The 24,190-nt window shown below is 46.5% G+C and overlaps 2 protein-coding genes and 1 long non-coding RNA gene across 16 annotated transcripts in view; 1 reads left to right on the forward strand and 2 right to left on the reverse strand.

Moving 5' to 3' along the window:
• The window catches only part of LOC115940342 (uncharacterized), a 32,520-nt gene extending 19,468 nt beyond the window's left edge, over positions 1 to 13,052 (forward strand). Inside the window, exon 4 of one of the 2 annotated variants that reach the window (XR_014140584.1) lies at positions 12,915 to 13,011. This is a non-coding gene — a long non-coding RNA (uncharacterized LOC115940342). Of the gene's footprint in view, positions 1 to 12,914 lie in introns of both variants that reach the window. The other variant, XR_014140583.1, reaches the window with a different exon arrangement.
• BLTP2 (bridge-like lipid transfer protein family member 2) overlaps positions 1 to 20,604 on the reverse strand; it is a 29,369-nt gene extending 8,765 nt beyond the window's left edge. For 3 of the 12 annotated variants that reach the window (XR_014140577.1, XR_014140578.1, XM_031026244.2), the window contains exons 1-26: positions 20,450 to 20,602; positions 19,460 to 19,583; positions 18,892 to 18,941; positions 18,450 to 18,597; positions 18,154 to 18,272; positions 17,861 to 17,921; positions 17,483 to 17,672; positions 16,779 to 16,902; positions 16,527 to 16,651; positions 16,216 to 16,283; positions 15,958 to 16,103; positions 14,413 to 14,531; positions 14,155 to 14,318; positions 13,745 to 14,003; positions 13,005 to 13,210; positions 10,152 to 11,244; positions 9,533 to 9,724; positions 9,201 to 9,403; positions 8,934 to 9,052; positions 8,592 to 8,812; positions 7,896 to 8,086; positions 7,670 to 7,769; positions 7,330 to 7,532; positions 5,793 to 6,087; positions 2,558 to 2,715; positions 2,072 to 2,278 (exon numbers count right to left, since the gene is read on the reverse strand). Coding sequence is in view for 8 of the 12 variants with exons in the window: in XM_031026244.2 (XP_030882104.1) it covers positions 2,072 to 2,278; positions 2,558 to 2,715; positions 5,793 to 6,087; positions 7,330 to 7,532; positions 7,670 to 7,769; positions 7,896 to 8,086; positions 8,592 to 8,812; positions 8,934 to 9,052; positions 9,201 to 9,403; positions 9,533 to 9,724; positions 10,152 to 11,244; positions 13,005 to 13,210; positions 13,745 to 14,003; positions 14,155 to 14,318; positions 14,413 to 14,531; positions 15,958 to 16,103; positions 16,216 to 16,283; positions 16,527 to 16,651; positions 16,779 to 16,902; positions 17,483 to 17,672; positions 17,861 to 17,921; positions 18,154 to 18,272; positions 18,450 to 18,597; positions 18,892 to 18,941; positions 19,460 to 19,583; positions 20,450 to 20,514 (4,950 nt within the window). In the remaining 4 variants the exon portion in view is untranslated. Of the gene's footprint in view, positions 1 to 2,069; positions 2,279 to 2,557; positions 2,716 to 5,792; positions 6,088 to 7,329; positions 7,533 to 7,669; positions 7,770 to 7,895; positions 8,087 to 8,591; positions 8,813 to 8,933; positions 9,053 to 9,200; positions 9,404 to 9,532; positions 9,725 to 10,151; positions 11,245 to 13,004; positions 13,211 to 13,744; positions 14,004 to 14,150; positions 14,319 to 14,412; positions 14,532 to 15,957; positions 16,104 to 16,215; positions 16,284 to 16,526; positions 16,652 to 16,778; positions 16,903 to 17,482; positions 17,673 to 17,860; positions 17,922 to 18,153; positions 18,273 to 18,449; positions 18,598 to 18,891; positions 18,942 to 19,459; positions 19,586 to 20,449 lie in introns of those variants that run through there. The other 9 variants (XM_081805433.1, XM_006731587.3, XM_081805431.1 and 6 more) reach the window with 7 other exon arrangements.
• Positions 20,605 to 23,520: 2,916 nt separating this feature from the next.
• SDF2 (stromal cell derived factor 2) overlaps positions 23,521 to 24,190 on the reverse strand; it is a 9,883-nt gene continuing 9,213 nt past the window's right edge. For both annotated transcript variants that reach the window (XM_081805449.1, XM_081805448.1), the window contains exon 3: positions 23,521 to 24,188. In XM_081805449.1, coding sequence (XP_081661575.1) covers positions 23,901 to 24,188 — 288 coding nt within the window. In that variant the 3' untranslated portion in view covers positions 23,521 to 23,900. The remainder of the gene's footprint in view (positions 24,189 to 24,190) is intronic.

The raw sequence follows: 24,190 nt of genomic DNA on the forward strand, positions 1-24,190 counted from the left end.
TAAGAAAGGCAAGATCAAAGTCCCCTCCCAATTCAGTGAAGGAAACCATAAGCAAAACGAAAAGGCAACCTACTGAATGGGAGAAGATATTTGCAAATGATACGTAAGCAACTCCTACAACTCAACACCAAAAAAACACTAATCCAATTTAAAAATGGGCAGAGGACCTGAGTAGACATTTTTCCAAAAAAGACATACAGATGGCTAACAGAAACATAGAAAGATGCTCAACATCACTATTCATCAGGGTAATGCAAATCAAAACCACTTCACACCAAAATGGCTAGTATCAGGGCTCCTGGGTGGCTCAGTTGGTTAAGCATCTGACTCTTGGTTTCAGCTCAGGTCATGATTTCAGGGTTGTGGGATTGAGCCCCACATCAGGGTCAGCATTCAGCACAGAGTCTGCTCAAGATTCTCTCTCCCTCTGCCCCTACCCGTGCACAGGCAAGCACACTTTCTCCCTCTCTCTCAAATAAATAAAATCTTAAAAGAAAAAAAAACCACAAAGTCCCTCCCATCTAAGCCAAAAACATTCTATTCTAATGCTAATATCACAGCCTAAGGGGGAAAAAAGGGTTCACATGCAAAAGAAGGCGTGCCTAAGAGAAGGAGAGGCCCAGAAAATGCTAGAGAGATCTTGCATAGCTCATCTTGCCCACCTCTGCCTGAGTAGTTAATATCTTCTGTGCCTACCTCCTGAGACTACTGGTAAAGAACATGGCTTGCTTGAACCACAGCTGTAATATGATATATTACATGACCTCTCATATTACCAACAATCTGACCCTTATTTGGCCTGACATCTGATTAAATGATTACCTTGGATGTAATTACACCTGAGGTTGCTTGGATTGAGCCCTAAGGCTGTTGAGGTAAGAAGTATCAGGTAGGGAAGAGGGATTAGCTTTTTCCCCATGGAGTATGATGGCAAACGAAGTTATCATATTGGTGCTTAACAGAGGTACATGGATCCAGTAACTCATTTGGGGGTACCATGCCCAGCACAATGTGGACACCTCACACGTGTGCAAGTAGTAACAATGCAGAATATTGGCTAGGTATCTTATAAACTATTAGAGCTCCCAGTAATTATGATATTATATCCTAGAAATTATAATGCAAATTGTTTTACTAAGCTAAAAAGAAAATCTACAGCCTGGTCCCTACCAACTGCTCACAATTCCACCATCTAACAAAACATTATCTTGACACACATTTAGACCTTCCCTCACATAACAACTTTTTAAAAATGGTATGATTATTTTCCATCTAAATGAAGCTTTGTATTTTTCAAAGCACTCTCACTAATCCTTTCAATAATCTTGTGAGGGGAGAAGTATTAACTCAATTTTACAAATAACGGTAACTCGCTCAAGGGCTTGTGGCTACTATAATAGCAAAGGTGGCATCTGACTCCTAGACAAGCAACCTTTCTATTCAACCATACTGCTTTGCTGAAATAACCAATCGACCATCTTCATAAATCAGAGAAAGAGCAGATAGAGAATTCATCTCAAGTTCTCAAACTTACTGCCTGTTTTCTTGGCTGCCCACTGATTAGTGTGCTTTATTAGCAGGGGTCAGCAATCTTCTCAAAAGTAAAAAAGTTCCAACCTACTTTATTCTAGTGCTGGGAATTGAGAATTTCCTTTGCAATGAAAAAGAATAGCAAGAGGGACGCCTGGGTGGATCAGTAGGTTGAGCGTCTGCCTTCAGCTCAGGTCATGATCCCAGGATCCTAGGATCGAGTCCCACATCGGGCTCCTTGCTCAGCGGGGAGCCTACTTCTCCCTCTGCCTGCTGCTCCCCCTGCTCATTCTCTGACAAATAAATCTTAAAAAAAAAAAGGAAAAAGAATAGCAAGAGATTAAAAAAAAAGGCACTACGTGCTCAGAGACCACAAATCAGAGACTGCCTACAATTCCTACATTCAAGGTATCACCAGCTTCATTATTCTATTAAGCTGGTAGCAACAGGTACTATCCGGAATCTTGCAAGTAGTCTGCCGGAAGGAGCCAAATATGGAAAACTGGGACTATAATGGGCCTTCCCAGTTCCACTGACTAACCTCTAACCAGAGCTGTCGGCCATCCTGCTCAGTGGGGCTGCTTTCAGTGGTGGCAAAGTACTGCATGCCATCCAGTAGGCAAGTCCAGGATGTCTTCTGCTTCAACGTGTCACCATACCAAGCTGGATGATGTTGGCACTGCAGCAGCTGAGCTTTGGCAGCTGACACAATGACACAGCCTTCTGTCTCTGCTCCACGAAGAACCATCTATACCATAGACAGAAGCAGAATCACAGCACAAGGGCCACCAGAGAAGGTGAGAAGGTTAGTGAAAGGATTGTACCAATGACTACAGCTGGTTCTAATTCTGGCTTACTGAGTGAATGCTATGGTTTTAGGCATGAAAGTGATTATCCTGGATACCTGTTGGAAGGAATAATTTTTTGAGGCTCTGTCTGCTCATTCTTATTCGGTGGTGGGAGAAGGTGAACAAACCCATACTATGATCTAGCCCAATGTAGGGGTGCTCTGGTAAAGCAAAGTTACCTGGCAGTTAACCAGCTCAATAAGGCAGTTTCGGTTATATATGTCATCCGTCTGGCAGGCAGCAATGCCACACAACTGGTCACTCACACCTGACTCCTCTTCTGTGAACACTACAAACCTATCTGTCTCTTCAATCAGCTTCTGCAACATGTAGGCTCCTGTCAGAGAAACAGGAAGTGGGGAAAAGTCATAATCTCAAAGGGATAGGGAACACATCTAGGGTCAAACTGATCTTCCTTCAATTTCTCTAGAACACATTCTCCTATCTGCAACTCCAGCTCACCCACGCCACCCCTTGATCCCTGAGGGCAAAATAAGGGTTGTTATTTTATTTTCCCTTCAATTTAACAGAAGAAAGAGATTCCCAAAAGAATCTTAGAAATGCTATATAACGGACTGCCTTCGGCTCAGGTCATGATCCCAGGGTCCTGGGATCGAGCCCTGCATCGGGCTCCCTGCTCAGCAGAGAGCCTGCTTCTCCCTCTCCCCTTGCTTGCCTGCCGCTCCCCACCCACCCCCAATTGTGCTCTCTCTCTCTGTCAAATAAATAAAATCTTTAAAAAAAAAAAAAATACTAGCAGCATTTTTTTGTCTTAGGTATATCAACCTCTGAATTATTCTAGGATCTTTTTTCTCCCTTATATTTTTCACTTCACATTATCTTAAATGTTTGTTGACCACTCCTTTCCCCCATGAAACCACTTCCTTGCCATCAGTGCCACTGTGTTCTCATAGTTCTACTGCTTCCTTTGACTATGCCTCTAAATTCTTTTCTCCCAGGTCTTAGAAAATAAGTATCTCCTAAGGTCTATCCTTAGCATGTTCCCCTCTCTTCCTCTTTCTTCTAATGAGTTTGTCTAACAGTGTGTTATGTTCAATAGCAGCCTCCAGAATCAGACTAGTCTGCCTGTATTTAAGATCCTATCTCTGCCAGTTTCTTGATTGTGACCTTTGGCAGCTTGCTTTAACCTGTGTCTCAGTTTCCTTGTCTGTAAAATAACAATAACTGTCTCATAAGGTTGTTGAGAGAATTTTTTTTTTAAGATTTTATTTATTTATTTAACTGACAGAGACACAGAGACAGCTAGAGAAAGAACACAAGCAGGGGGAGTGGGAGAGAGAGAAACAGGCTTCCCGCCAAGCAGGGAGCCCGATGCAGGGCTCGATCCCAGGACCCTGGGATCATGACCCGAGCCAAAGGCAGCTGCTCAACCAACTGAGCGACCCAGGTGCCCCTGTTGAGAGAATTTAATGCAACAACATACAGAAGTATTTTGCAGAGTACCTGCCACACAGTAAGCAACTATTATTATCTCCTTGACCTTACCTCTTAGCTCTATGCTGAAACTCCCAAAATCTTCAGCTCTAGTACTAAGCTTCTAGATCTCATCTCCAGCTGTTAGACATTACCTAGATATGCTACTTATGTCATACATTTCATATGCAAAGTAACATTTCTATCTATCCCCTCATCTCCATTCCCACTGCCTCTACCAAGTTCAGGCCCCCATTACATGTTGTTGGGACGCCATAATAGTTTCCTTATCTGTCCCTCCACCTCCAGTTTCTTCCTCTCCAGTCCTCCTCCAAAGCACTGCCAGATTTATCTTCCTAAAAATTAAGTCTAATGATGACACATCCCTATTCAAAAGCCTTCTCAGTAGTTCACACTGTCTACTGAGTAAGAACCAAAACCTCCTTAGCCTTGTATGAAAGACCTTTGATGGTCCATGTGCAGCTTTCCTTTCTAGGATCTTCCCTCGCCCCTCATCTTAGCTACTCTTTATGCCAACTGAAACAGACTGTTTGCTCTCCTTTGAACATACTGAGCTTTACCAATTCTACTCCTATTCAGGATATTCTCTCTGCCCTGAATGCCCTTCCTCCCCATTTCCACAAGTTCAAACCATATTAAGCCTTCAAAGTCCAGCTTAAATGCTACTTCATCAATAAACCTTTCCCTAATTGCACTCCCTCTTTTTCACTCCAGTCAAGAACTCCCATATGGGGCGCCTGGGTGGCTCAGTTAGGCTCAGTCATTAAGCGTCTGCCTTCGCTTCGGCTCAGGTCATGATCCCGGGGTCTTGGGATTGAGCCCCGCATCAGGATCCCTGCTCTGCGGGAGGCCTGCTTCTCCCTCTCCCACTCCCCCTGCTTGTGTTCCCTCTCTCGCTGTGTCTCTGTCAAATAAATAAATAAAATCTTTAAAAAAAATAACTCCCATATACTTTCGTTTCTCGCTTGTGACATACGTCACTTTTACCTTGTTCTTGAACTCACCATGAACCTGCATTCCTCTGTACTTATTATTCCCTCTCCCTAAAATGCCCTCTCCCTTCTCCTTGACTGTTGAACTCTTACTCATCTTTTAAGACCCATCTCAACTATCTTTTCTGGGAAGCCTTTCTAGACTTCCCTATGCTGATTTAAATACTTTCTTCTTGAACATTCTTACAAAGCATTTTCATAATGAAATAATAATTTACATGTCTACCTACTAGTTTCTGAGTTTTCCCTCATCTTTATATCCCTAATGTCTAGGGTTATGTCTGGCACATTATAAATCCTCTATAAGCTAAAATGAATCTATGAATGAATGAGTGGTTGAGTGAATGAACGAACTAATCTTAGCTCATCCAGAGATGATAAACTAGTTGTTGCGGCAAGTAGACTTTCATTTTATTTCTCACTGAACCCAGTGCAGTGCTTTGTGCCTGTTAAGTACTCAATATTTGTTGACCGAACAAATTCATCAAACCACAAAACAATTCTTTAATCCCTTCTTTCCCTTACTCATCCTGTTTTGACCTATCACTTCTTCATGATCCTCTTCTTTTGGCCACAGGATCACACCCTTTAAATGCCTATATCATTGCTATGTAAGACTGAAGTGCTGGGGCGCCTGGGTGGCTCAATTGGATAAGCGTCTGCCTTTAGCTCAGGTCATGATCCCAGGGTCCTGGGACTGAGTCCTGCATCAGGCTCCCTGCTCGGAGCCTGCTTCTCCCTCTCCCTTTGCCCCTCCCCTCAGCTCCTGCACACTCTCTCTCTCAAATAAATAAATAAAATCTTAAAAAAAAAAAAAAAAGACTGAGGTGGCCTAATATGGAAAAACAATAGTTTTCATCTCTACATCTAGATGGAACATCTGTGATTTAGTCCTTCCCATTTCCTGTCCAATCCCATGTACATATTCTACACCTAACCCTATGAAGTCTCATCTCCCCCAGCTTACCTCCTGATGACCCCTTATCAGGCTGTCTACTAAAGCTGGGAGTGTTGACGGGAGGTGGGGCTGGGACACTGGTCAGAACACTCTGCTTTGGCTTTTTAGCTGGCATCTGGGGTTCAATCTTTAACCCCTTCAGGGCCTCAGTAGAGAGATTACGTTTGAGTACTGCTGCCTTTTTATAGCCATCATATAAACCAAAGGCAATGTCCCGATTGGTGGTTGTCCAGGAAGCCCGTAAATCTACCAAGTGCAGCTGGTGTGTATGAAAGGCGGGATCCCCAACTCGAGTAGAGAGCTCCTAAGAAACAGGTAAAGAACCACAAGGTAGCATGGAAATTCCCACAATATCTCCTGGACCACAAATGTAGAGACAAGAAAACAAACTTGTTGAATAAGCAATCTATTCTTGGGGCGCCTGGGTGGCTCAGTCGGTTAAGCGTCTGCCTCCAGCTCAGGTCATGATCCCAGGGTCCTGGGATTGAGTCCCACATTGGGCTCCCTGCTCGGCGGGGAGTCTGCCTCTCCCTCTCCCTCTGCTCCTCCTCCTGCTCATGCTCTCACTCATTCTCTCTCTCTCAAATATATATATAAAAAAAAAGATTCTCTCTCTCCCTCTCCTCCTGCCCCTCCCCCCCACCTAAAAAGGAAAAAAAAAATCTGTTCTGGGAGAGATAAGACGACCCTGGAGAAAGAAAAACTAAGTGGTCTTAATGTGTGCATTAGACTACACTCAGACTATATCCACTATATTTTAAATGGTTCAGAAAATTTCAACATATAGCTATCTCAGTCAGTAGAGCATGTGACTCTTGATCTCAGAGTTGGGAGTCTAACCCCATCTTGGGCATGGAGCCTACTTAATTAAAAAAAAGAAGAAAAAAACATTTCAACATAAAATCTTTCCTTAATTGGGGGGAAAAAAATACCAAATAAGGTGCTAGGAAAAAAGTTTTAACTGTTTCCTAAAGGGCAAGAGACTACCTTTAGAAGGAGAGGGAGAAAAGGAATTTTCAAAAAGAGGCACACTGATACAGCTGATAGTGAATTCATCATACGGTAATGATACATATGCTTGGAATATAGTTAGAAACGTTACCTGGACCTTAGCATGAAACCTACTGCTATGGACTGAATTGTTCCCCCAACCAAACTTCATATGTTGAGACCATAATCCCCAATGTGATAATATTTGGAGTTGTGGCCTTTAGGAGGTAATTAGGTTTATATGAGGTCATGAGGGTGGGGCCCTTATGAAGGGATTAGTGCCCTTATAAGAAGAGACACCAGAGAGCATGCTCCCTCTCTCTTTTCCTGCCTTGTGAGGACACAGCAAAGGCAACTGTCTACAAGCCAGGGAAGAGCCCTCACCAGAATGTGACTAGCCTGGCACCCTGATCTTAGACTTCCCAGCCTCCAGAACTATGAGAAATAAATATCTGTTGTTTAAGCCACACATTCTTTGGTATTGTTATGGCAGCCCAAACAACCAAGACACCTACTGATACAAATAAGGTAGTAAAGAGACTGTGTCAGGCGGTACCTCCTCAGCCGTGCGATTGCTATGCCGCTGGTAGGTGAGGGAGGACAGGCTCAGTAGGTGGGTCTTTGTTACCAAGGGATCAAGGCAGTGATCAGCATTCTCTTCAGTGGGCGAAGCCATCAGGTGAACAGTCACCTGACTTAGGTCACTAACCATCTGGGTCACACTCCAGTCAGAGATGAGGCGCCGCATCACTGTGCCCGCTGAGAAAAGGGGGCATACAGAGCCCATGCAGGCCAGTACAGAAGAACAGTGTGGGACAGAAAGAAGGACAAGAAATGAGAAGGGCAAAGAGGGCAAGGATCAGGCTAGGCGAAATGAAGGCAGTCTTTGAACCTACCTTGAGGTATAAGCCGCTGAGTTCCCCTAGTAAAGACATGGCCCTGACTGCACTCAATCTGGACGCCCCGTTGCTGGGCGAATGAGGCCCAGTAATGCACCTGGCAACAAGAGAGCATAACACTGAACAAAGAATGGCATCAGAGAGATGATTAAGATAAGAAAACAGGAGAAAACTAGGGAAGGGGAAGAGAATTGAAGATGTCAGCAGGGATGTAGAGCCTGACCTGCAGCTGGGGAAAAAGTGCAGTATAGGAAAGCTGCTTGTAGTGCTGGCCAAGTTTCTTCTTGCTAGGTTTCAGGTTATTGAAGAGCTTTCCCCTACAGATAGGCCTTGTGACACTAGTCCAAGTTGCCCAGAAGTTTTGCATCCAGCGCAGGGTACTACTATATAACAGAATCCGGGGCTGGGATATTGCTGTAAAAGACAAGATAAACATTTCCTACCTGAGATTAAAACAGCGATGAAGCTAAAGCTAGCTTCAGCTTTTAGAAGTTTAAAAACCCAAGCAGCATTCAGCCTCAACTCAATATCCCCAACACCTTTTCCTTTTAAAGATCTAAGCTTTGCGGGCACCTGGGTGGCTCAGATGGTTAAGCGTCTACCTTCGGCTCAAGTCATGATCTCTAGGTCCTGGGATCAAGCCCCCATCTGACTTCCTGCTCAGTGGGGAGCCTGCTTCTCCCTCTCTCTCTCCCCCTGCTTGTGCTCTGTCTCTCTCTCCCAAATGAATAAATAAAATCTTAAAAAAAAAAAAAAAAAATCTAAGCTTTGTGTTCACCAACGCTTTCCCCAAAAAAGGTCCTAATCCAAATCCTCCCTTGCTTTCCCTATCCCCTCCCCAGAGGGTCAAGTTGAAGTCCTTGGTGTTTAAGCCCATCCTCCCAACCCTTCCTCCCGTTGCCCCAGACCCAAGCCTCACTCCCACCGTGCCGGGTCAGATCCATCTTGATGGAGAGATTGAGGTTCTCAGAGCGGAATGCCCGGTAGGAGTCATGGAGCTGGCCCAAGGGCACCTCAGGCAGAAACTCTGGGGCCCTCAGAGTGACACTGTGGTGATCATGGGGGTTCCCATGGCATAGCCACTGCAGGTCCAGTGTCATGCAGAGGTCAGGCAGGTGAAGGAAGCAGCAATCATCATACCTGTCTCACAAGAGAGTCCCAGCTCTCAGTGCCCTGGTCACTTGCAACCCCCTGGCTCTTCCCCTCTCCCTCCCACCCGAATCCCTCACCGTGCTGAGGCCCCACCCATCACTCCACTCACTTAGAAGCTGTTCTCACGTTGACATCCAAGTCACCTTTGAACACAAACTGACCAGGTTTCCAGTGAAAAGACAGGTGGCTCCACTCCCAGTGCATATTTTCTGTCGTGTTGTACGGGTCCTATAACCACCCCCAACAGCTCGGTGAGATCTGGGTAAGAGTATCACCCAAATCTCCCAAATGAGTACCGTTCTCTCTTCCCCCATGTGCTATACAAGCCCCAACCATACCATCCTAATAAGAAAACAACTCTTCTGGAGCCCCTCACCTCAGTAGCCAGCTGGTGCAGATTTGCCTGTTCAATGTCCATGTACCAGTCGCCATGGAACAGAAGACGGCTCTTGTCCCACCAGGGCAAGGGGGGGCTGGGGTCAGCTGAGGGCTTGGTCAAGAGGTCCAGAGACTGGCTAATCAGTGTCCAGGCTGGATCCCAGCAAGGGCCCCATACCACTGTGTACTGAAAGATTTCCGCTAGGACAGAGGAGCAAAGGGTACAGCTTGTTACACAACTTCTCTCTTCACTCCAGAAGGCCTCAGCTCCTCTCCCATCCCAGCCATCACCATGTCCCTCAGTCAAACCGACCGCCCTCCTCTACTCACAGCGGAAGTCGTGGTAGAACTTGAGTGGGGGCATGTTCCTCTCTACTGCCACATTACCCCATGGAAGCCCCAAGTGCAAGATCTGACGCCTCCGGGAGCAAGGCTGACCACTCTGCTCAGTGCCCACAAGTCGACCCATCAGCCGCCAGTCACGTATCTCGAACAGGTACCGGGGATAATCTCTTATCCGGACTGTTATTACAGGAAGGATATACGCTATTTAGAGGACTGTCTCAACATTCTCAAGCATTTTCTCCCCTGCCACAACTTTTACCCATCTACTTAACAAGGTCAACTGAGAGAACAAGAGCTGGCAGTTGGGAGAAAAGCTGGAAAAGGGCACAGAGACACTGAGCAGATGGTGAGAGTAATAACACCAAGATGCAAGAGGCACACTAACCCTGAAGATGACTGTGTTAGTTGTCCTTTATGTTAGCCAAGCAGTTTCAGGGTGAAATTCAGGAACAAAGAAAGGAAGAAGAGCCCACCCATCCCACTCCACCCATCCAAAAACTACCACAGTTCCCAATATAACTGAGCTCCTCTGTAGTCACTCAAAGAGCTTTCTAGAGCTCTGAGGGCAAACACCACACTCTGCAAATAAGGAAGGGCTACTTACCCAAAAATGTCTTAACACTGCACTTGAGCATACGACACCACTGAATGACAAGATCTACTCCCTCGGCAGGAAAAGGGCTGCCTGGATCAAGCTCTTGAACTTGCTCTACTACACGCTCAGGCCCATGGAAGGAGGCATCTGCCAGAGCTACCAGCTCTAGTCCTGCCAGGCTCCAAGTGAGCAGTGCCCGGCGCATAGGTGTGTTGCCATAGAGACGACGGGAGCGCTGAATGTAGATTTCAATGTTTTTATGTTCCAAAGAGGCATAGAGCTCCTCAATTTTACGGGCTGGCAATAACTCCCCGTGTTGCTTCCGAAGGGCAGCCACCTTGGCATCCAGCAGCTGCAGCCTTTTGGCACTCTCCTTACTTTCATCCTTCATCAGTTCATAGTTATCACGAAGTTTCACCTCAAAGACGTCATCCAGGAAAACCCATGAGAAGTGCTGAACCTTCAAGAGTAGATCAGGTGGGAGTGGGGCAGGGCTTGGAGAAGCCTGAGCATGAGTTCCTCGATGCAGCCCCTTCAGCCATTTCTGAACTCCCACAGCCTCATCCAGAGTTCGAGAGAAATCATACTGATAAGGAAACTCCACTGAGACCGAGCCCAGGGACAGGAGCCAAACACGGTTCCGGAGGGTCTGCAGCCCAGGGAAAGGGTTCCGGTGCAGGATCATCTCCTCCAGTTCAGGCAGCAGCTGTACCTCCACCTCCTTGAAGTGGAAGATGCTATTGCCATCAAAGCCAGCAGCCAGCTCTGGGCAGTAGGCCTGCAGTGAACCCCCATGCCGGCTCAGCGACACGCTCTCCGCAGCCAGGGTAATGAACTTGTCCTCAGCTACAAAAGCTGTCAGCTTGGCTGTGCTCACCTCTAGCGTCAGGTTTAGTAACCGCTTTGGGGGAGATGGCTCAGGGAGAAGGCCTTCGGGTTCAGACACAGTCACTGGAGGCTCTAGTGCAAGGAGTGGAGCAGACTCGGGAAACAGAGTGGCTCTTAGTAGGTCTCGGCAATGCAGGGTAGCCAGGATGTGCTGGTATAGGGACATGTGATCTGGGGGGCTCCAAAGTAAGGTGAGCCCTGTACCACACTGAACCTTCAGGGAGCAAGAGAAGGGATCTGTCAATTACAATGTCCCAAAACAGGAGAGATGGCTGGGATTATTATTATACATGGACACCTGGGTCAAGAACCATCTCCACTCAGAACCATTTCCTGAGCAACTACATCAATTGCTCCCTTGCCTTGTTCCCCTTAGTATGAATATACTGAGCTAACAGTTCTTATTTATATGTCAGAGCACTTACAACACTTTTGAGTTCCCAACTGGATTCTAGATTGTCCGAGAGTATAGGCCGTGTGTGTTGATTCTTTAATATCTACCATAGGATATACAGTATATACAGCACATACTTAATAAGTCATTTGGCTTTTTGTTTCTGTGAGTTATCTTTCTATAATAGCCACACTCTGTATAATAACCACTGCAACAATCAATTTAAAAATGTTTTATGCTGGGACGCCTGGGTGGCTCAGTTTTTAAGCGTCTGCCTTCGGCTCAGGTCATGATCCCAGGGTCCTGAGATCGAGCCCCGCATCGGGCTCCCTGCTCAGCGGGGAGTCTACTTCTCCCTCTGCCCCTCACCCCACTCGTGCTCTCTCTCTCACTCTTTATCTCAAATAAATAAATAAAATCTTTAAAAAAAAATGTTTCATGCAATGATTGCATCTTGACTTAATTTTTTTTAAAGATTTTATTCATTTTAGGGGGGAGAGAGTGTGCGAGTGGGGATGGGCAGAGGGAGAGGGAGAAAATACGTGAAGAAGAGTTCACACTGAGCACAGAGCCTGACATGGGGCTCAATCCCACAACTGCGAGATCACAACCTGAGCAGAAACCAAGAATCAGACACTCAACCAACGGAGCCACCCAGGCGCCCCTTGACTTAATTCTTAAAAAGTATAAAAAGGACTGACCACACAAGTCAATACAGCAACTAACTTATATGAAAGTATGCCTCAAAGAAAGGAGTCCTTGTAAGCTTAAAAAACAAAGTCAATTCTGAATAGTTAAGCAGAGAAAATTTAAATTCCAGAAGAGAAAAATGCCTTTGAGTTCCAGCCTCTGAAAAGGCAACTCCTCCTTCCAAAGGAAGCTGAAGTCTGACAATTAGAAAGATATACCACTCCCTTCCTAAGAGTGTTCCATATTCACCTGATACCCTGGGGAGGAAGATCTTGGAAAGCCTCTTAAAACTTGCCGGTGCCTCCATCTTCAGATCCCTTCCAACCTTTTATTTTTTTAAAGACTCTATTTTTAAGGTGTCTCTACACCCAACGTGGGGCTTAAACTTACAACCCCAAGATCAAGAGTCACATACTCCACCAAGTGAGCCAGCCAGGCACCCCTCCTTTCCAGCTTTTTAATGAGCTGAGTACTTCAGCGAAATAACACCAGATCATGATCTTTAAAAAAAAGTCCCTTATTTTTCAGAGATATGCACTGAAATATTTACAGTTGAAATTATATGTCCTGGTATATGTCTGCTTCAAAATAATCCGGGAGGGGGCAGCAGGGCAACTGGTGGGTATACAGCTGAAATAAGTTGGTCATAAGTGGTAATTACTGAAGCTGGGTATAGATATATACAAGTTCATATATTCTCTCTAGTTCTGTGTACATTCTACATTCCATAATAAAGAGTTAAAAATGTACAGAAAAAACCAGGACAAAAAGAATAATACAAGGTGTCATATTTCTCACAGATGAGTTTCACAACAGACTCAGAAGACTGGGAAATGCTCTTCAGCCTAGAGAAAAACCAACCTGACTCCACCTCCCCACAGAAGCATTACCTCCAGAGAGCGGATGCTGCTGTGATAGGTGATGGAGAGCATGGAGAGGCTGAGCACAGGAGTGGGGATGTCAGGAGCCTTGCAGCAGGGCTGCATCTTCTCTGTGACTGACTTCACCAGGGCAAGCACAAGTCCCTGGACACCCACAGTGGAGGTTTCAGCACTTCCCAGGACAGTCAGCGTGTCCAGTCGGACCTCGGAAGCACCTAACATCCAGAAACCACGTAGCATTGGTTCTCAGCTCTCAAACGGCCTTCACTTCAGCCTTCACTCTCCTTTCTTACTCATTCCCTTCACTCTAGTTTTCTTTATTCCCTATACCTCCCTAAGTTCATTCCTCATATTTCAGGGAAATTTTTCCTTTCCTATCTTACCATACCTAAATCTGGAAAAGCCAAAGAAGCTTCCTAACTCCTACAAAGTGCCCAAAGATATATCAGTTACTCTCCAGAACTGAACACATAAGGAAATAAAAAACTACGCATATCTCAATTTCTAGATCAACTATCAAGGCTTTTTTTTTTTAAATAAATCTTGCCTAATACTTAGTATCTTCTATTAGCCTTTAAGAACTATCAAGAAACCCAACAGTTATGTAAGACCTTCCAGCATCTCATGCCTTTAATTTAGAAAAAGGCCAAATAATCACCTTCATTAAATGAGAAGGAGCAGACTGAACCAGCATAATCTGCTTAGATTACAAACTACTCACTTAGGTATAGACTCCCTGTTCCACTTACCAACCAGGGCAGAAAGCGTGAACAAGTTCATGTCCTCCACCTTCAAGTCCACCTTCCATAGTAATGACACAGATTCCCCAAATGAAGATTCTCTAGCGAAAGCTGACTTCCCAGATTGTGTGTCCATCAAGGATAAAATGCGAGAGAGACACTGGGCACAGGTATCTGATGCTTCTACCTGCAGTCCACGGATGGTACAATCAAGAAAGAGGGTATCCGACTGGGTGCTAGACAGGCCCAAAGGCTGGTTATAGCTACCCTAGAAAAGGAGAGCCCCATTAGGAACATGCAGAACACACAGTTCTGTAACACCCTGATGCATCATCTTCTGCCAAAAAGGTGATCCGTGCTCGAAAGCATGGCAGGAAAAGGAAACTGTATGGCCCCTGTTCCCCAAAGTCCCCACCTACCTGTAGCGTTAAGGAGTCCAGGACAAGTGCCTCACCCCAAACATGCATATTGGGTGGGTGGGGTGCCCGCTGAATGTGGGAGTCACTGCCCACCCGCCAGCAGAGATGGTCCACAGTTAGGACACCCCGCTGATGGATACTTTGTGGCCTCAAGTGCTGGTAATCTGAACAAAGAAGGTAGGAGAGAGTTCTATGGAGCCACTGTAGCCATCAATTGGGCCTGGCTTCACTTATTCCTTTTCCATCCTGTAGTCTTACCTAGAGAGATGGAATTGAATCCCAAGGCAAAGGGTGGTGTATCACCAAGCTGAATGGAAACGTTGACATTGGAGATGGAGGTGCTAAAGATGATAGGAGCCAGGATTTGGGGGAAGGTTCTGCACAGGGACAAGACATCATTGTTTGATAAGGAAAGAACTGCGGCTTCCTGTTATGGAAAAGATACCTGAAGCTCTCAAAAGTCAGGGTGAGTTTTGTTGTGATTCTTAGGATGGAATGCAACTAGAAAATAAAAGACCGAACTCATAAGTTTGCTATTCCCAATGGTAAACTGCAAGAACGCAAGAAAGATACTAAGTTGAACCATATGAAATTGCCATTTCATAGGTCAAATATAAATGTCAAATATGAATATCAGTAAATCACATGATTCAACCTAATACAACCAAGGAGAAAGATTTTATTTGTCAGAGAAAGAGAGAGAGAGAAAGCACACAAGCAGGGGAAGCGGCAGGCAGAAGGAGAAGCAGGCTCCCCACTGAGCAGGGAGCCCAATGCGGGACTCAATCCCAGCACCCTGGGATCATGGCTTGAGCCGAAGGCAGACACTTAACCAACTGAGCCACCCAGGTGTCCCTGCTTCCAAGCCATTAACCTTAAGTTCTCTATGCAACACAATGCAGAGAGAGATGACACTGTCGACAGAACATATCACCTTATAATCTTAGGCAGACAAGATTGTGGATCATTTAAATTCAGTGACGCAATTGTTTATTTTGTATAATAAGGCACTGTGCTGGGCACTGAAGACATAAAAACAAAAAGGACTTCATCCTACTGTCAAAGAATCTAGTTTAATGCGGAAGATATATAAAACAGAAGTGCTATCAGGGCACCTGGGTGGCTCAGTAAGTTAAGCGTCCAACTCCAGCTCAGGTCATGATCTCAGGGTGGTGGGATCAAGCCCCTGCTTGGGATTCTCTCTCTCCCTCTCCTTCTGCCCCTCCCCCCACTGCTCCCACGCTTGCTCTCTTTCTCAAAAAATAAAAATAAATGAAACAGAATTGCTATTGAACTAATCAAATACGTATTTAACACAACATGCCACTTTAAAGATTTTATTTATGTATTTGAGAGAGAGAAAGAGCATGAGAACAGGGAGGGTCAGAGGGAGCAGCAGACTCCCTGCTGAGCAGGGAGCCCAACGTGGGACTCAATCCCGGGACTCCAGGATCATGAGCTGAGCGGAAGGCAGTCATTTAACCAACTGAGCCACCCAGGCGCCCCATACAATATGCCACTTTAGATCAAAAGAATCTGGGCGCCTGGGTGGCTCAGCCATTGAGCGTCTGCCTTCGGCTCAAGTCATGATCCCAGGGTCCTGGGATCGAGTCCCACATCGGGCTCCCTGCTCGACAGGAAGCCTGCTTCTCCCTCTCCCACTCCCCCTGCTTGTGTTCCTGCTCTCACTCTCTCTCTCTGTCAAATAAATAAATATATAAAATCTTTAAAAACAAAAACAACAAAAAAAAAGAATCTGAGAATCCCCCTGATAAGACGGTGGCTAAAAAAGATGACACTAACCTTTTCTTTCTTTGCTTAAAACCGGATGAACTAGACTCTTGGGTCTCCAGCGCTAGCAGGTGCAGCCACTGAGCGAATTCCTGGTGCCGGTAATGAACGATACACGTGTTCAAGACCACGGAGGCTGAGAAGTCAATGGTGGTCACCTGGAAATGACACCAGAACTGCGGGGTCGGGTTTTAGCTCAGTAGCTCACAATGCAATGATACAGGGAGAGAGCAGAGAAAGGAATGAGTCTTGGGATCACAGTCAACACACCTGCACACTAGCCTTGAGGGAGTTGAGACAGACAATGCGCTGGCGGCTCTGGGACAGCAACAACCCATCTGTGAGGGCAAAGAGCAGATCAGAGAAGAACACTGGGGAAAACAACAGGTAAAACTAGGAGAGGATCAGAGACAGGCAAGCAGATGAATAGACTGTCAACAAAACTCATGAGTTGGGGCTTTTTTCTCTCAGTATGTTCCCTTCTTCCCATCCCCAGCTACACTGATATTAAGAAGGCCAACTGGGACATGGGGGAAAGGGAGGGTCTAGTCCTCTCGGTACCAACATCCCCCCCCAGGAACCTTTCAGTAGGACTTCAGTGCTCATCTGTGCCATATCAGAGTTTGCTGTGAAGCTTCGAAGAGGCAGCTGATCCTCATCACGGTGGTACAGGAAATGTAGCAGCTTTAGCGTCCAATTCAGGTGCCTGGACCAGAGACAGACTCTGGCTCAGAAATACATGGAATGTTGTTCTCACTCCCTTTATCCCCACAGACAAACTCAGTGCAGTGCAGCTACTAGGCTGGTTATAGAGACCCCAGCATATTGCTCACCTCTTTTGACTATTCATGGACAGCACCACACTTGTGATCTCCATTTTCACCTTGACCTGATCTGGCAGCTGCTGAAGGAGGTACAGGCCAGGCAGAGTTGGCTCAGCCAAGTTCTCTGTCTCCTCTGAAAACATGAATGAATAACACAAGAGCCATCAATCCTTAACACACTCAAGTCTCCCAAAATGCCCCATCCTCTTTGGCCAAATCTTCCCACATAAGTAGGCTAACCAAAGGCCCAATCCTAGGCCACAAGGCAAATATCCCAGAGATCCAGGCACCCGCTGTACTTCCTTCCCCGGAATTTAAAAAACAGTATGGGGAGCAGGTTGATATAATGCAAAGAATATGGACTTTAGGGCAAAATAACTTACACCCCATTTTTACAAATGACTAGCTCTATGACCTCAGTCAAGTCACCTATCTGCTCTTCTTGGCTTCAGTTTTCTCATTTGTGATATGCTGAGCATTTAGTGAGAGACAATACAGAAAACTCATACTACAAATCTAATTCACAATAATTACCTACTAAATGTTAGTTCTTTCCCTCACCACAAGTAAACGCCCTATTTCTTTTAGCCATCCTTGGCGTCAAAGGTCATGCTGAGTAACAAATCACACCTAAACTGAGACCACTATTTGTATGTAATTCCAGAATAATCAGAGAACAGCGCAGCCAAGAAGCTTACTGACCAGGGCTTTACCTGGACAAGGAACAGGTTTGGGTGCCAGGCTTGGGCCCGGGCGTAGCAGCTGACTATGGAAAAGGCCCTCGTGCAGTTCCGCATGGAGTGTCCACATATCCACAGAGATCGCCTTCAGTTGCCGACTGCTGATGCCCACCTCTACACACAACTTTAGGGCCAGTGAGAGCTCCGCAAGGCAGGTATCCTCCTGCAGGGAGGATAAGCCTCTAAGGCGTTAAGATATAGGGAGTCTAGGAGTTTGGGGTCAAAATGCAGTGGTCTAGAACACCACCTTGAGAGAACCCCCCCATAAGAATACAGAATCTAGAATGTAAGCTCCTTCATATCTTACACCCAGAAGGACACAAGGCATCTAAATGACCACAGCATACTCACCAACTGGCCACTCTTTAGAACTTTGCTGTTGATCTGATTTAGGCTCACCTCACATTTCAGCCTGGGAAAGGAAAAAAATTAAGAGCACTTGGAGCCTTTCCTCACCATTTAACTTCAGTCAAGCTTTATTGGCTAAAAGGAACAAGGCAAAGAGAAGTGCCTAATTTTAGCCTCTCCTCAAATTGCTACAGAATGAAAACTTGACACCTTTATAAAACCCTGACATCCACCCGCGCTGAAACAACTATAAGGCAAGAATGGGACTACCAGACCCTCTTTTACCCAGTGATTACCTTTTCCCATCACTATCCAAAAGAAAGCTGCTTTCTCTGATCTGAATGTGCCACAAAGACTCAGAAGTAGCCACCTTGAGAACCATGATGTTTATAGAATCTACATGAATGGAGAAGAGCTAGAAAGAAGCAGCAAAAATAGTCATTAATATCAAGGCACTGCCTTTCCTTTCCAGTAGAGAAAGAATAAGAGGCAGCTCTTGGTATTATATTCCCAAAACAGTAGAAAAATCCACCCATCACTCTACAGCCAGCCATCCCTACTACAGTCCAGGAAAGTGGGAGAAGTATCTCACCTGACAGAAGATCTTCAGTAAGGAAGGACTGAACAACAGTTCCTTTTGATGCACCCCAGTGCTCTGGGAAAATGGGGCAAACACGCCAGAAACCTTCTGTAGGTCCGTTCTGATACGCACTTCTCCAAAGCACAATGCCACATAGCGTCTGCCCAGAAGAGAGACCTCACTGCCGTCAGGTCCAGCCCTTCCCTAGCAGTCTCCTCCCCTCCCCAACATTCACTCTCTCATCCTCCCTAAAAATGTAGCTCAAATCATGGACAACAGTCTCATAATAGTTATCAATATATGTCTCACAAAATAATAGCTTCCAGGCTAACCGGGAGACATCAGCAAAACCCCAGTCCCCTCCTTGGGCTGTGAGGCCTCTGCAAAATGTCATTCTGCAAACCCCAACCCCAAAATATTCCCCAAGGGAAGAGTGAGAACGTAGGGTACTCACGGCAGATCATGGCTAAGGAGTTTGCTGGAAATCCACAGGCTATCAATTTCCTAAAACAGTGTGGAAAAGAGCTTTGTACACTAGCTTCTAGGTAAGCCATGAGCAGCTTGACAGCCAGGAAAGGTTCTAAGAAGAGGAGGAAGTGCTATAGCCTTTCCACTAAATATTCTCTACTCCATTTCCACCAACTTCTCTCCTCAGCACTATATCCTGCTCCTCACAATGACATTGGTTGAACTTGCTCAGTATTTCTCTTTTATGGATGTTACTATTTCTCCTCTTAAATTAGAACAGTAAGCTCTTCTATTTCCTGTTATCTTTTTTTCTGTGCTTAGTTCTGTATCTTTCTTATTGCACCCTGAACACTCTGTGCCTTATAAGCATTTTTAACTCAACAACTTGCATCAATCCCAGTGTTTCCAAACTAACTCTAAAATCATCTTGGCAGAGGTGACAAGGCTGGGCTAACGAGGAAAGCCACCCAGAATTTTAGGAAAAAAAAGAAATAAAAAGTTAAAATTTAGCTGAGTCCACCCCACACATACCTAGGGAGTTCCCCAAGACTCACCACTGTTTGCTGGTGCTGCTGAAACTTAAGGCTGACATTCTGGATCCAAAAAAAGGACCCAATCTTTAGCTCTGCCTGCAGCTTCCGCTGACACCACTTGGTGGCCAACCGGACCACAAACCACCTGCAGAAAAAGCCCTGTGAGTTCATAGGACCCTCTCTCAATTTTGGCTTTCCTCACCCCTTCCTGGTCCTAGAAGGCCTTGCAAAAAGGTTATGTCCTAAAGCTGGATCTTCTGGGCAACTCTCCGGTTTCCCAAAACAACACTCTGTCACATACACTCAGCCATAAAGATCAAGACCCTAGCCCTGGAGTGTCCCCTCCACCCAAATGAAATCAGACAAACTACAGCCCACCTCCTAAATTGGGGACAAAGAAAGCAATCCTTCCAATCCTTAGGAACCCCAGATTAAGAAAGAAGAGGCCCGAAGGGGAGTCGAAATACAGGCAGCCGTGTCAGACGTGCCATCACACACTCCCCCACAGGGTCTCTTTCTCCGCCCTCCAGACAGGTGTCAGCAAGAAGGCACCGTGGGTTCACACCCGGCTGGCTCAAATGCCGCTCTCCCCTGGGTTGCCAGACCTGTTCCGGCTCCTAGGGCGAGGATGCAGGTGCCCTCTGCGCTCGGTGAAAGGGACACTCAGGGGCGAAAGGACGGGGAAAGGGAGGCCACTGAGCCGGGCCCCTCTTCACACACACACCTATTCAGCTCCCAGCCTCAGCTCATCTCCTCAGGCCTCGCCCGCTCCCTCAGTGTCCCCTACTCCCAGTTTCTCGGTGCCAGATCGGACCGTACGCCTCCGCTCAAGCCAGCCGCGCGCCCCCTCCGCGGCCCCCCTCGGGCCCCCCTCGGGCCCTCCCTCTCCGCCGCCCGCGCACCTTCCCCTCCAGCCCCCTTCCCCTCCCGCGCGCCTTTCCAGCACGCGCCCCCCTCCTCAGTCTCTCTTCCTTCCCCAGCCCCCGCCCGCTGTAGCCGGGATCCCCTCACCGGCCTAAGAAGAGGGCGCTGAGGGCAACCAAAAGCAAGGCCAACAGCGCGGAGAACAGGGGCATTCCGGCCCCGGCCCGGGCTGGCTCCGGCCCCCGCCCTGCCGGGGCCCCCCCCCTACGCCGGCTCCGCTCTGCGCCGCCGCGGGCCGACCAGCCGCACGCGCAGGAAGCGCGCTGGACAAGGAAGCGTTGGCGCGCGTGCACCCCGCCCCCGCAGCCCGCCAGCCAGCCAGCTGTCTCCCTGCTCCACTCCTCCCCGCGCCAGCGATCCCGCAGGGCCGACCGACGGCCTGCGCGAAGTATAGGCGTGGCTCCAGAAGAGACGGGGCGCGGGGGGGGGAAGGGGGGCGGACCTCGCGCCGACTGACACTCACGCCCCGCCCCTGGACCCACCCTTCCGCACCCGGAAATGCGGAGCCTGGGGCTTGCAGGAGACCTGAGTCTGAGCCCGTCCCCAGGCTGGCAACAGACTTGGCTGTCTCATTTCAGTGGCGGAGCTCCACTTTCAAAGCACTTTTCCAGGGTGGTTACAGAGTCCGCTTGGCCACTTAGGGTCCGGACTGAGGGTACTGAGGAAGTTTTACCCCTAGGTCATACGAAGTAGCTGTCCTATCTTTTTTTTTTTTTTTTTTTTTAAGATTTTATTTATTTATTTGAGAGAGCGAATGAGAGACAGAGAGCATGAGAGGGAGGAGGGTCAGAGGGAGAAGCAGACTCCCCGCTGAGCAGGGAGCCCGATGCCGGACTCGATCCCGGCACTCCAGGATCATGACCTGAGCCGAAGGCAGTCGCTTAACCAACTGAGCCACCCAGGCGCCCCGAAGTAGCTGTCCTATCTTACTCAAAGCCTCGCCTTAAAATCCCTGAGGAAAGGAAGAATTTAAAGACGTCAGTTAAAATTCATACTTCATTCCACCCACAGAGGAATGAGTTTTTCATTCATTTTACTGTTTGAATACTGTTCTAGTCAATTAATATGTACTGACCTACTGTGTGAGCAACGCAATTTTCTGGACACTTCGTTGGACAAGTTTTCAGTTTCTACTGTGTACAGCACAATTTGGGCACTGAGCTGAGGGGATACTACAGAAATAGAGAATATTGTTCTTACCTCTCAACAACAAATAGTTTATCTTGGAAGCAAACATAATTGCAGGAAATAGATAATTAAGGATCAACTTTATTTTGCCTGTTTCCTTCTGTGAAATGAGGAAACTGGACAAAGATCCCAACTCGAATACAGTGATGCTAATACAAGCTAAACAAGTTCTGAGGATTTGAAAATAAGTACTTCATATCCCTTTGCTCTTACATCCTAATCTCCACAAATGTCCTTCAAGATTTTACTTGGAAACTCTTTTCCACTCCTTCAGAAAAGCACCATTTCAATTTTCACATTGGGTTGCCCATAGTTTTTACCCCTCCAACTGGTTTCCTTCCTTATCTAGTCCTCTTGTTAGTCATTTCACATCTCCCCAAAGACTCCGTTTGTTTCAAATTCATACTTCTCTCTCAAGCATTATAATCTGCAGCCTCCTAGCAAGGTAGGTTCTGTCTGTGAACCCTCAGGGAACGCCAAACAACTCAGTTAAAACTCTGTTCAAGCCAAGTTGGGGTACCTTGCAACACACCTCTCTACCCATATTCATCTTGTCCAATCTGTTCCCTTTACCCAGCTGATTCCTATCACTTCCTTTCTTCTCCCCAGACTGTTTCCAGCCTATTCCCAGTATTTCAATAACCTGAATTGTTGATTTTATCATTTGTCTACTTCTTTCTGGAAAGATCTCAAATGATCAATGCAACTGAAGTGGAAAGAGACCAAGTCTCTAATGTCAGGGGTTATGTCTGGCACAGACCCAGTATGCCCAAATGTTTCACATTAAGTCCCTCTCTAAAGCAAAGGATGGGGGAGGTGGAAATTATTGTTTCTAAAAATAAAAAGTCCTGCTAGTCACTGAAATTCCAGCAGATGGCAGACACCTCTGTTCACCACTACCATGCTCAGAGGACCTAGGAGCAAACTTTCTGGAATTGACCAGCAGACAGAAAGGAAGAAATGAGGTAAGCAGAGGACAAAAGTTTTCTACCCCCCTTTTCAGAGAAAGCTATTCCTACATTTATCCAAAAAAAAGCAGTTATTATCCAAGAGTGAACACAACTGTAGTGTAGTAAAAAGATTGTGAGCCAGACACAGTTGGATTCCTATCCTTATTTACTAGCTTTAAGAATTCAGGCAGGGGGCACCTGGGTGGCTCAGTCGTTAGGTGCCTGCCTTCGGCTCGGGTCATGGTCCCAGGGTCCTGGGATCGAGCCCCTCATCGGGCTCCCTGCTCAGCAGGAAGCCTGCTTCTCCCTCCCCCACTCCCCGTTTGTGTTCCCTCTCTCGCTGTGTCTCTCTCTGTCAAATCAATAAATAAAATCTTTAAAAAAAAAAAAAAAGAATCCAGGCAGTTACTCAACCTTCATGTTCTGCATTGGTAATACTGTAATACCTATGCTACATCTGTGAAGATTAAAGGAGCTAAGAGCTATAATACACCATCTATTATTTAGCAGACAGTGAATATTGTCTACCCTTACTCTTTTTTCTCAACTGCAGTAACAGATCCAGAGTAAAACATTTTACTGGCTATTTATTAAGCGGAATTCCTTGAGGGTCTTTAGCCATAATTAGTTAAAAATCTAGTAAAAGTGAGGTGCTAGGAGAGAAATGAAAATAGAGAAAAAGTAAAAAAAGTAAAGCTCTTAAAAGGGCCCACACCAAAGGCTCCCAGCATCTCTATTTTTTTTTTTAAGATTTTATTTATTTGACAGAGAAATAGCGACAGCAGGAACACAAGCAGGGGGAGTGGGAGCGGGAGAAGCAGGCTTCCCCCTGAGCAGGGAGCCCGATGCGGGACTCGATCCCAGGAATCTGGGATCATGACCTGAGCCGAAGGCAGACGCTTAACGACTGGGCCACCTGGGCGCCCCTCCCAGCATCTCTAGAGTGACAGCACTGACTCGTGTCAGACTCAAGGATCAATGAGATTATGAAATAGCACACCTAATAAATGACAACACTGGTGACTAATAATGAAATTCTTTATCATTTTAGAGAAAGGAGAAAAGTCACACATCAATAATCCATGATGCCAAGCTTCTGATGAGTAAAAATTTCCCAATTAAGAGGAATATCTCCCTCAGTTTCTGTTTTATCAATATGAATAAAAATATCTGCTCCTTCACCAGCAAGTCCTGTACTCAAAAAGAACTGACCCAAACTCTGGGAGAACAACCAATTCAAGTGGGAAGGGCTGAAGCTTCCAAACACAGCCACTGTTTTCTGTCATGCGTCTTCATCTCAGTGCTGACATGGCCACTGCCCAGGGAACCTGGGGCAGGGACCCCAAGGTGGAGCAGATGTCATGAACAGTGTGTGGTGACATGGGTCACAGCTTCCAGACTCATAGCTCTGCGTGATGAGCTTCTGCCTTTAACAACTCACTGGGCTTCATGAAGATGCCTTCCATGGCTTTCCAGTAGTTGTTCTGGCTTGGCTGGGCCATGCCATGTACCTCCTTTTGCCCACTAATGGGTCGACCATATTGTTCTCCCGTGACAGACAGCAGAACTTCGGTGGAAGAATGCTTGAACCGCACCTCACCATCCCTCACCCAGTAGGGCCCATTACAGAGCACCGTCCAGTCATCCAGATAATCGCCTTCACCTTCCTCACCAAAAGCACTCACTTCCT

This window comes from Leptonychotes weddellii, chromosome 15 (genome assembly GCF_054177405.1).
Source record: "Leptonychotes weddellii isolate Sample4059 chromosome 15, ASM5417740v2, whole genome shotgun sequence".
NCBI lineage: Eukaryota > Metazoa > Chordata > Mammalia > Carnivora > Phocidae > Leptonychotes > Leptonychotes weddellii.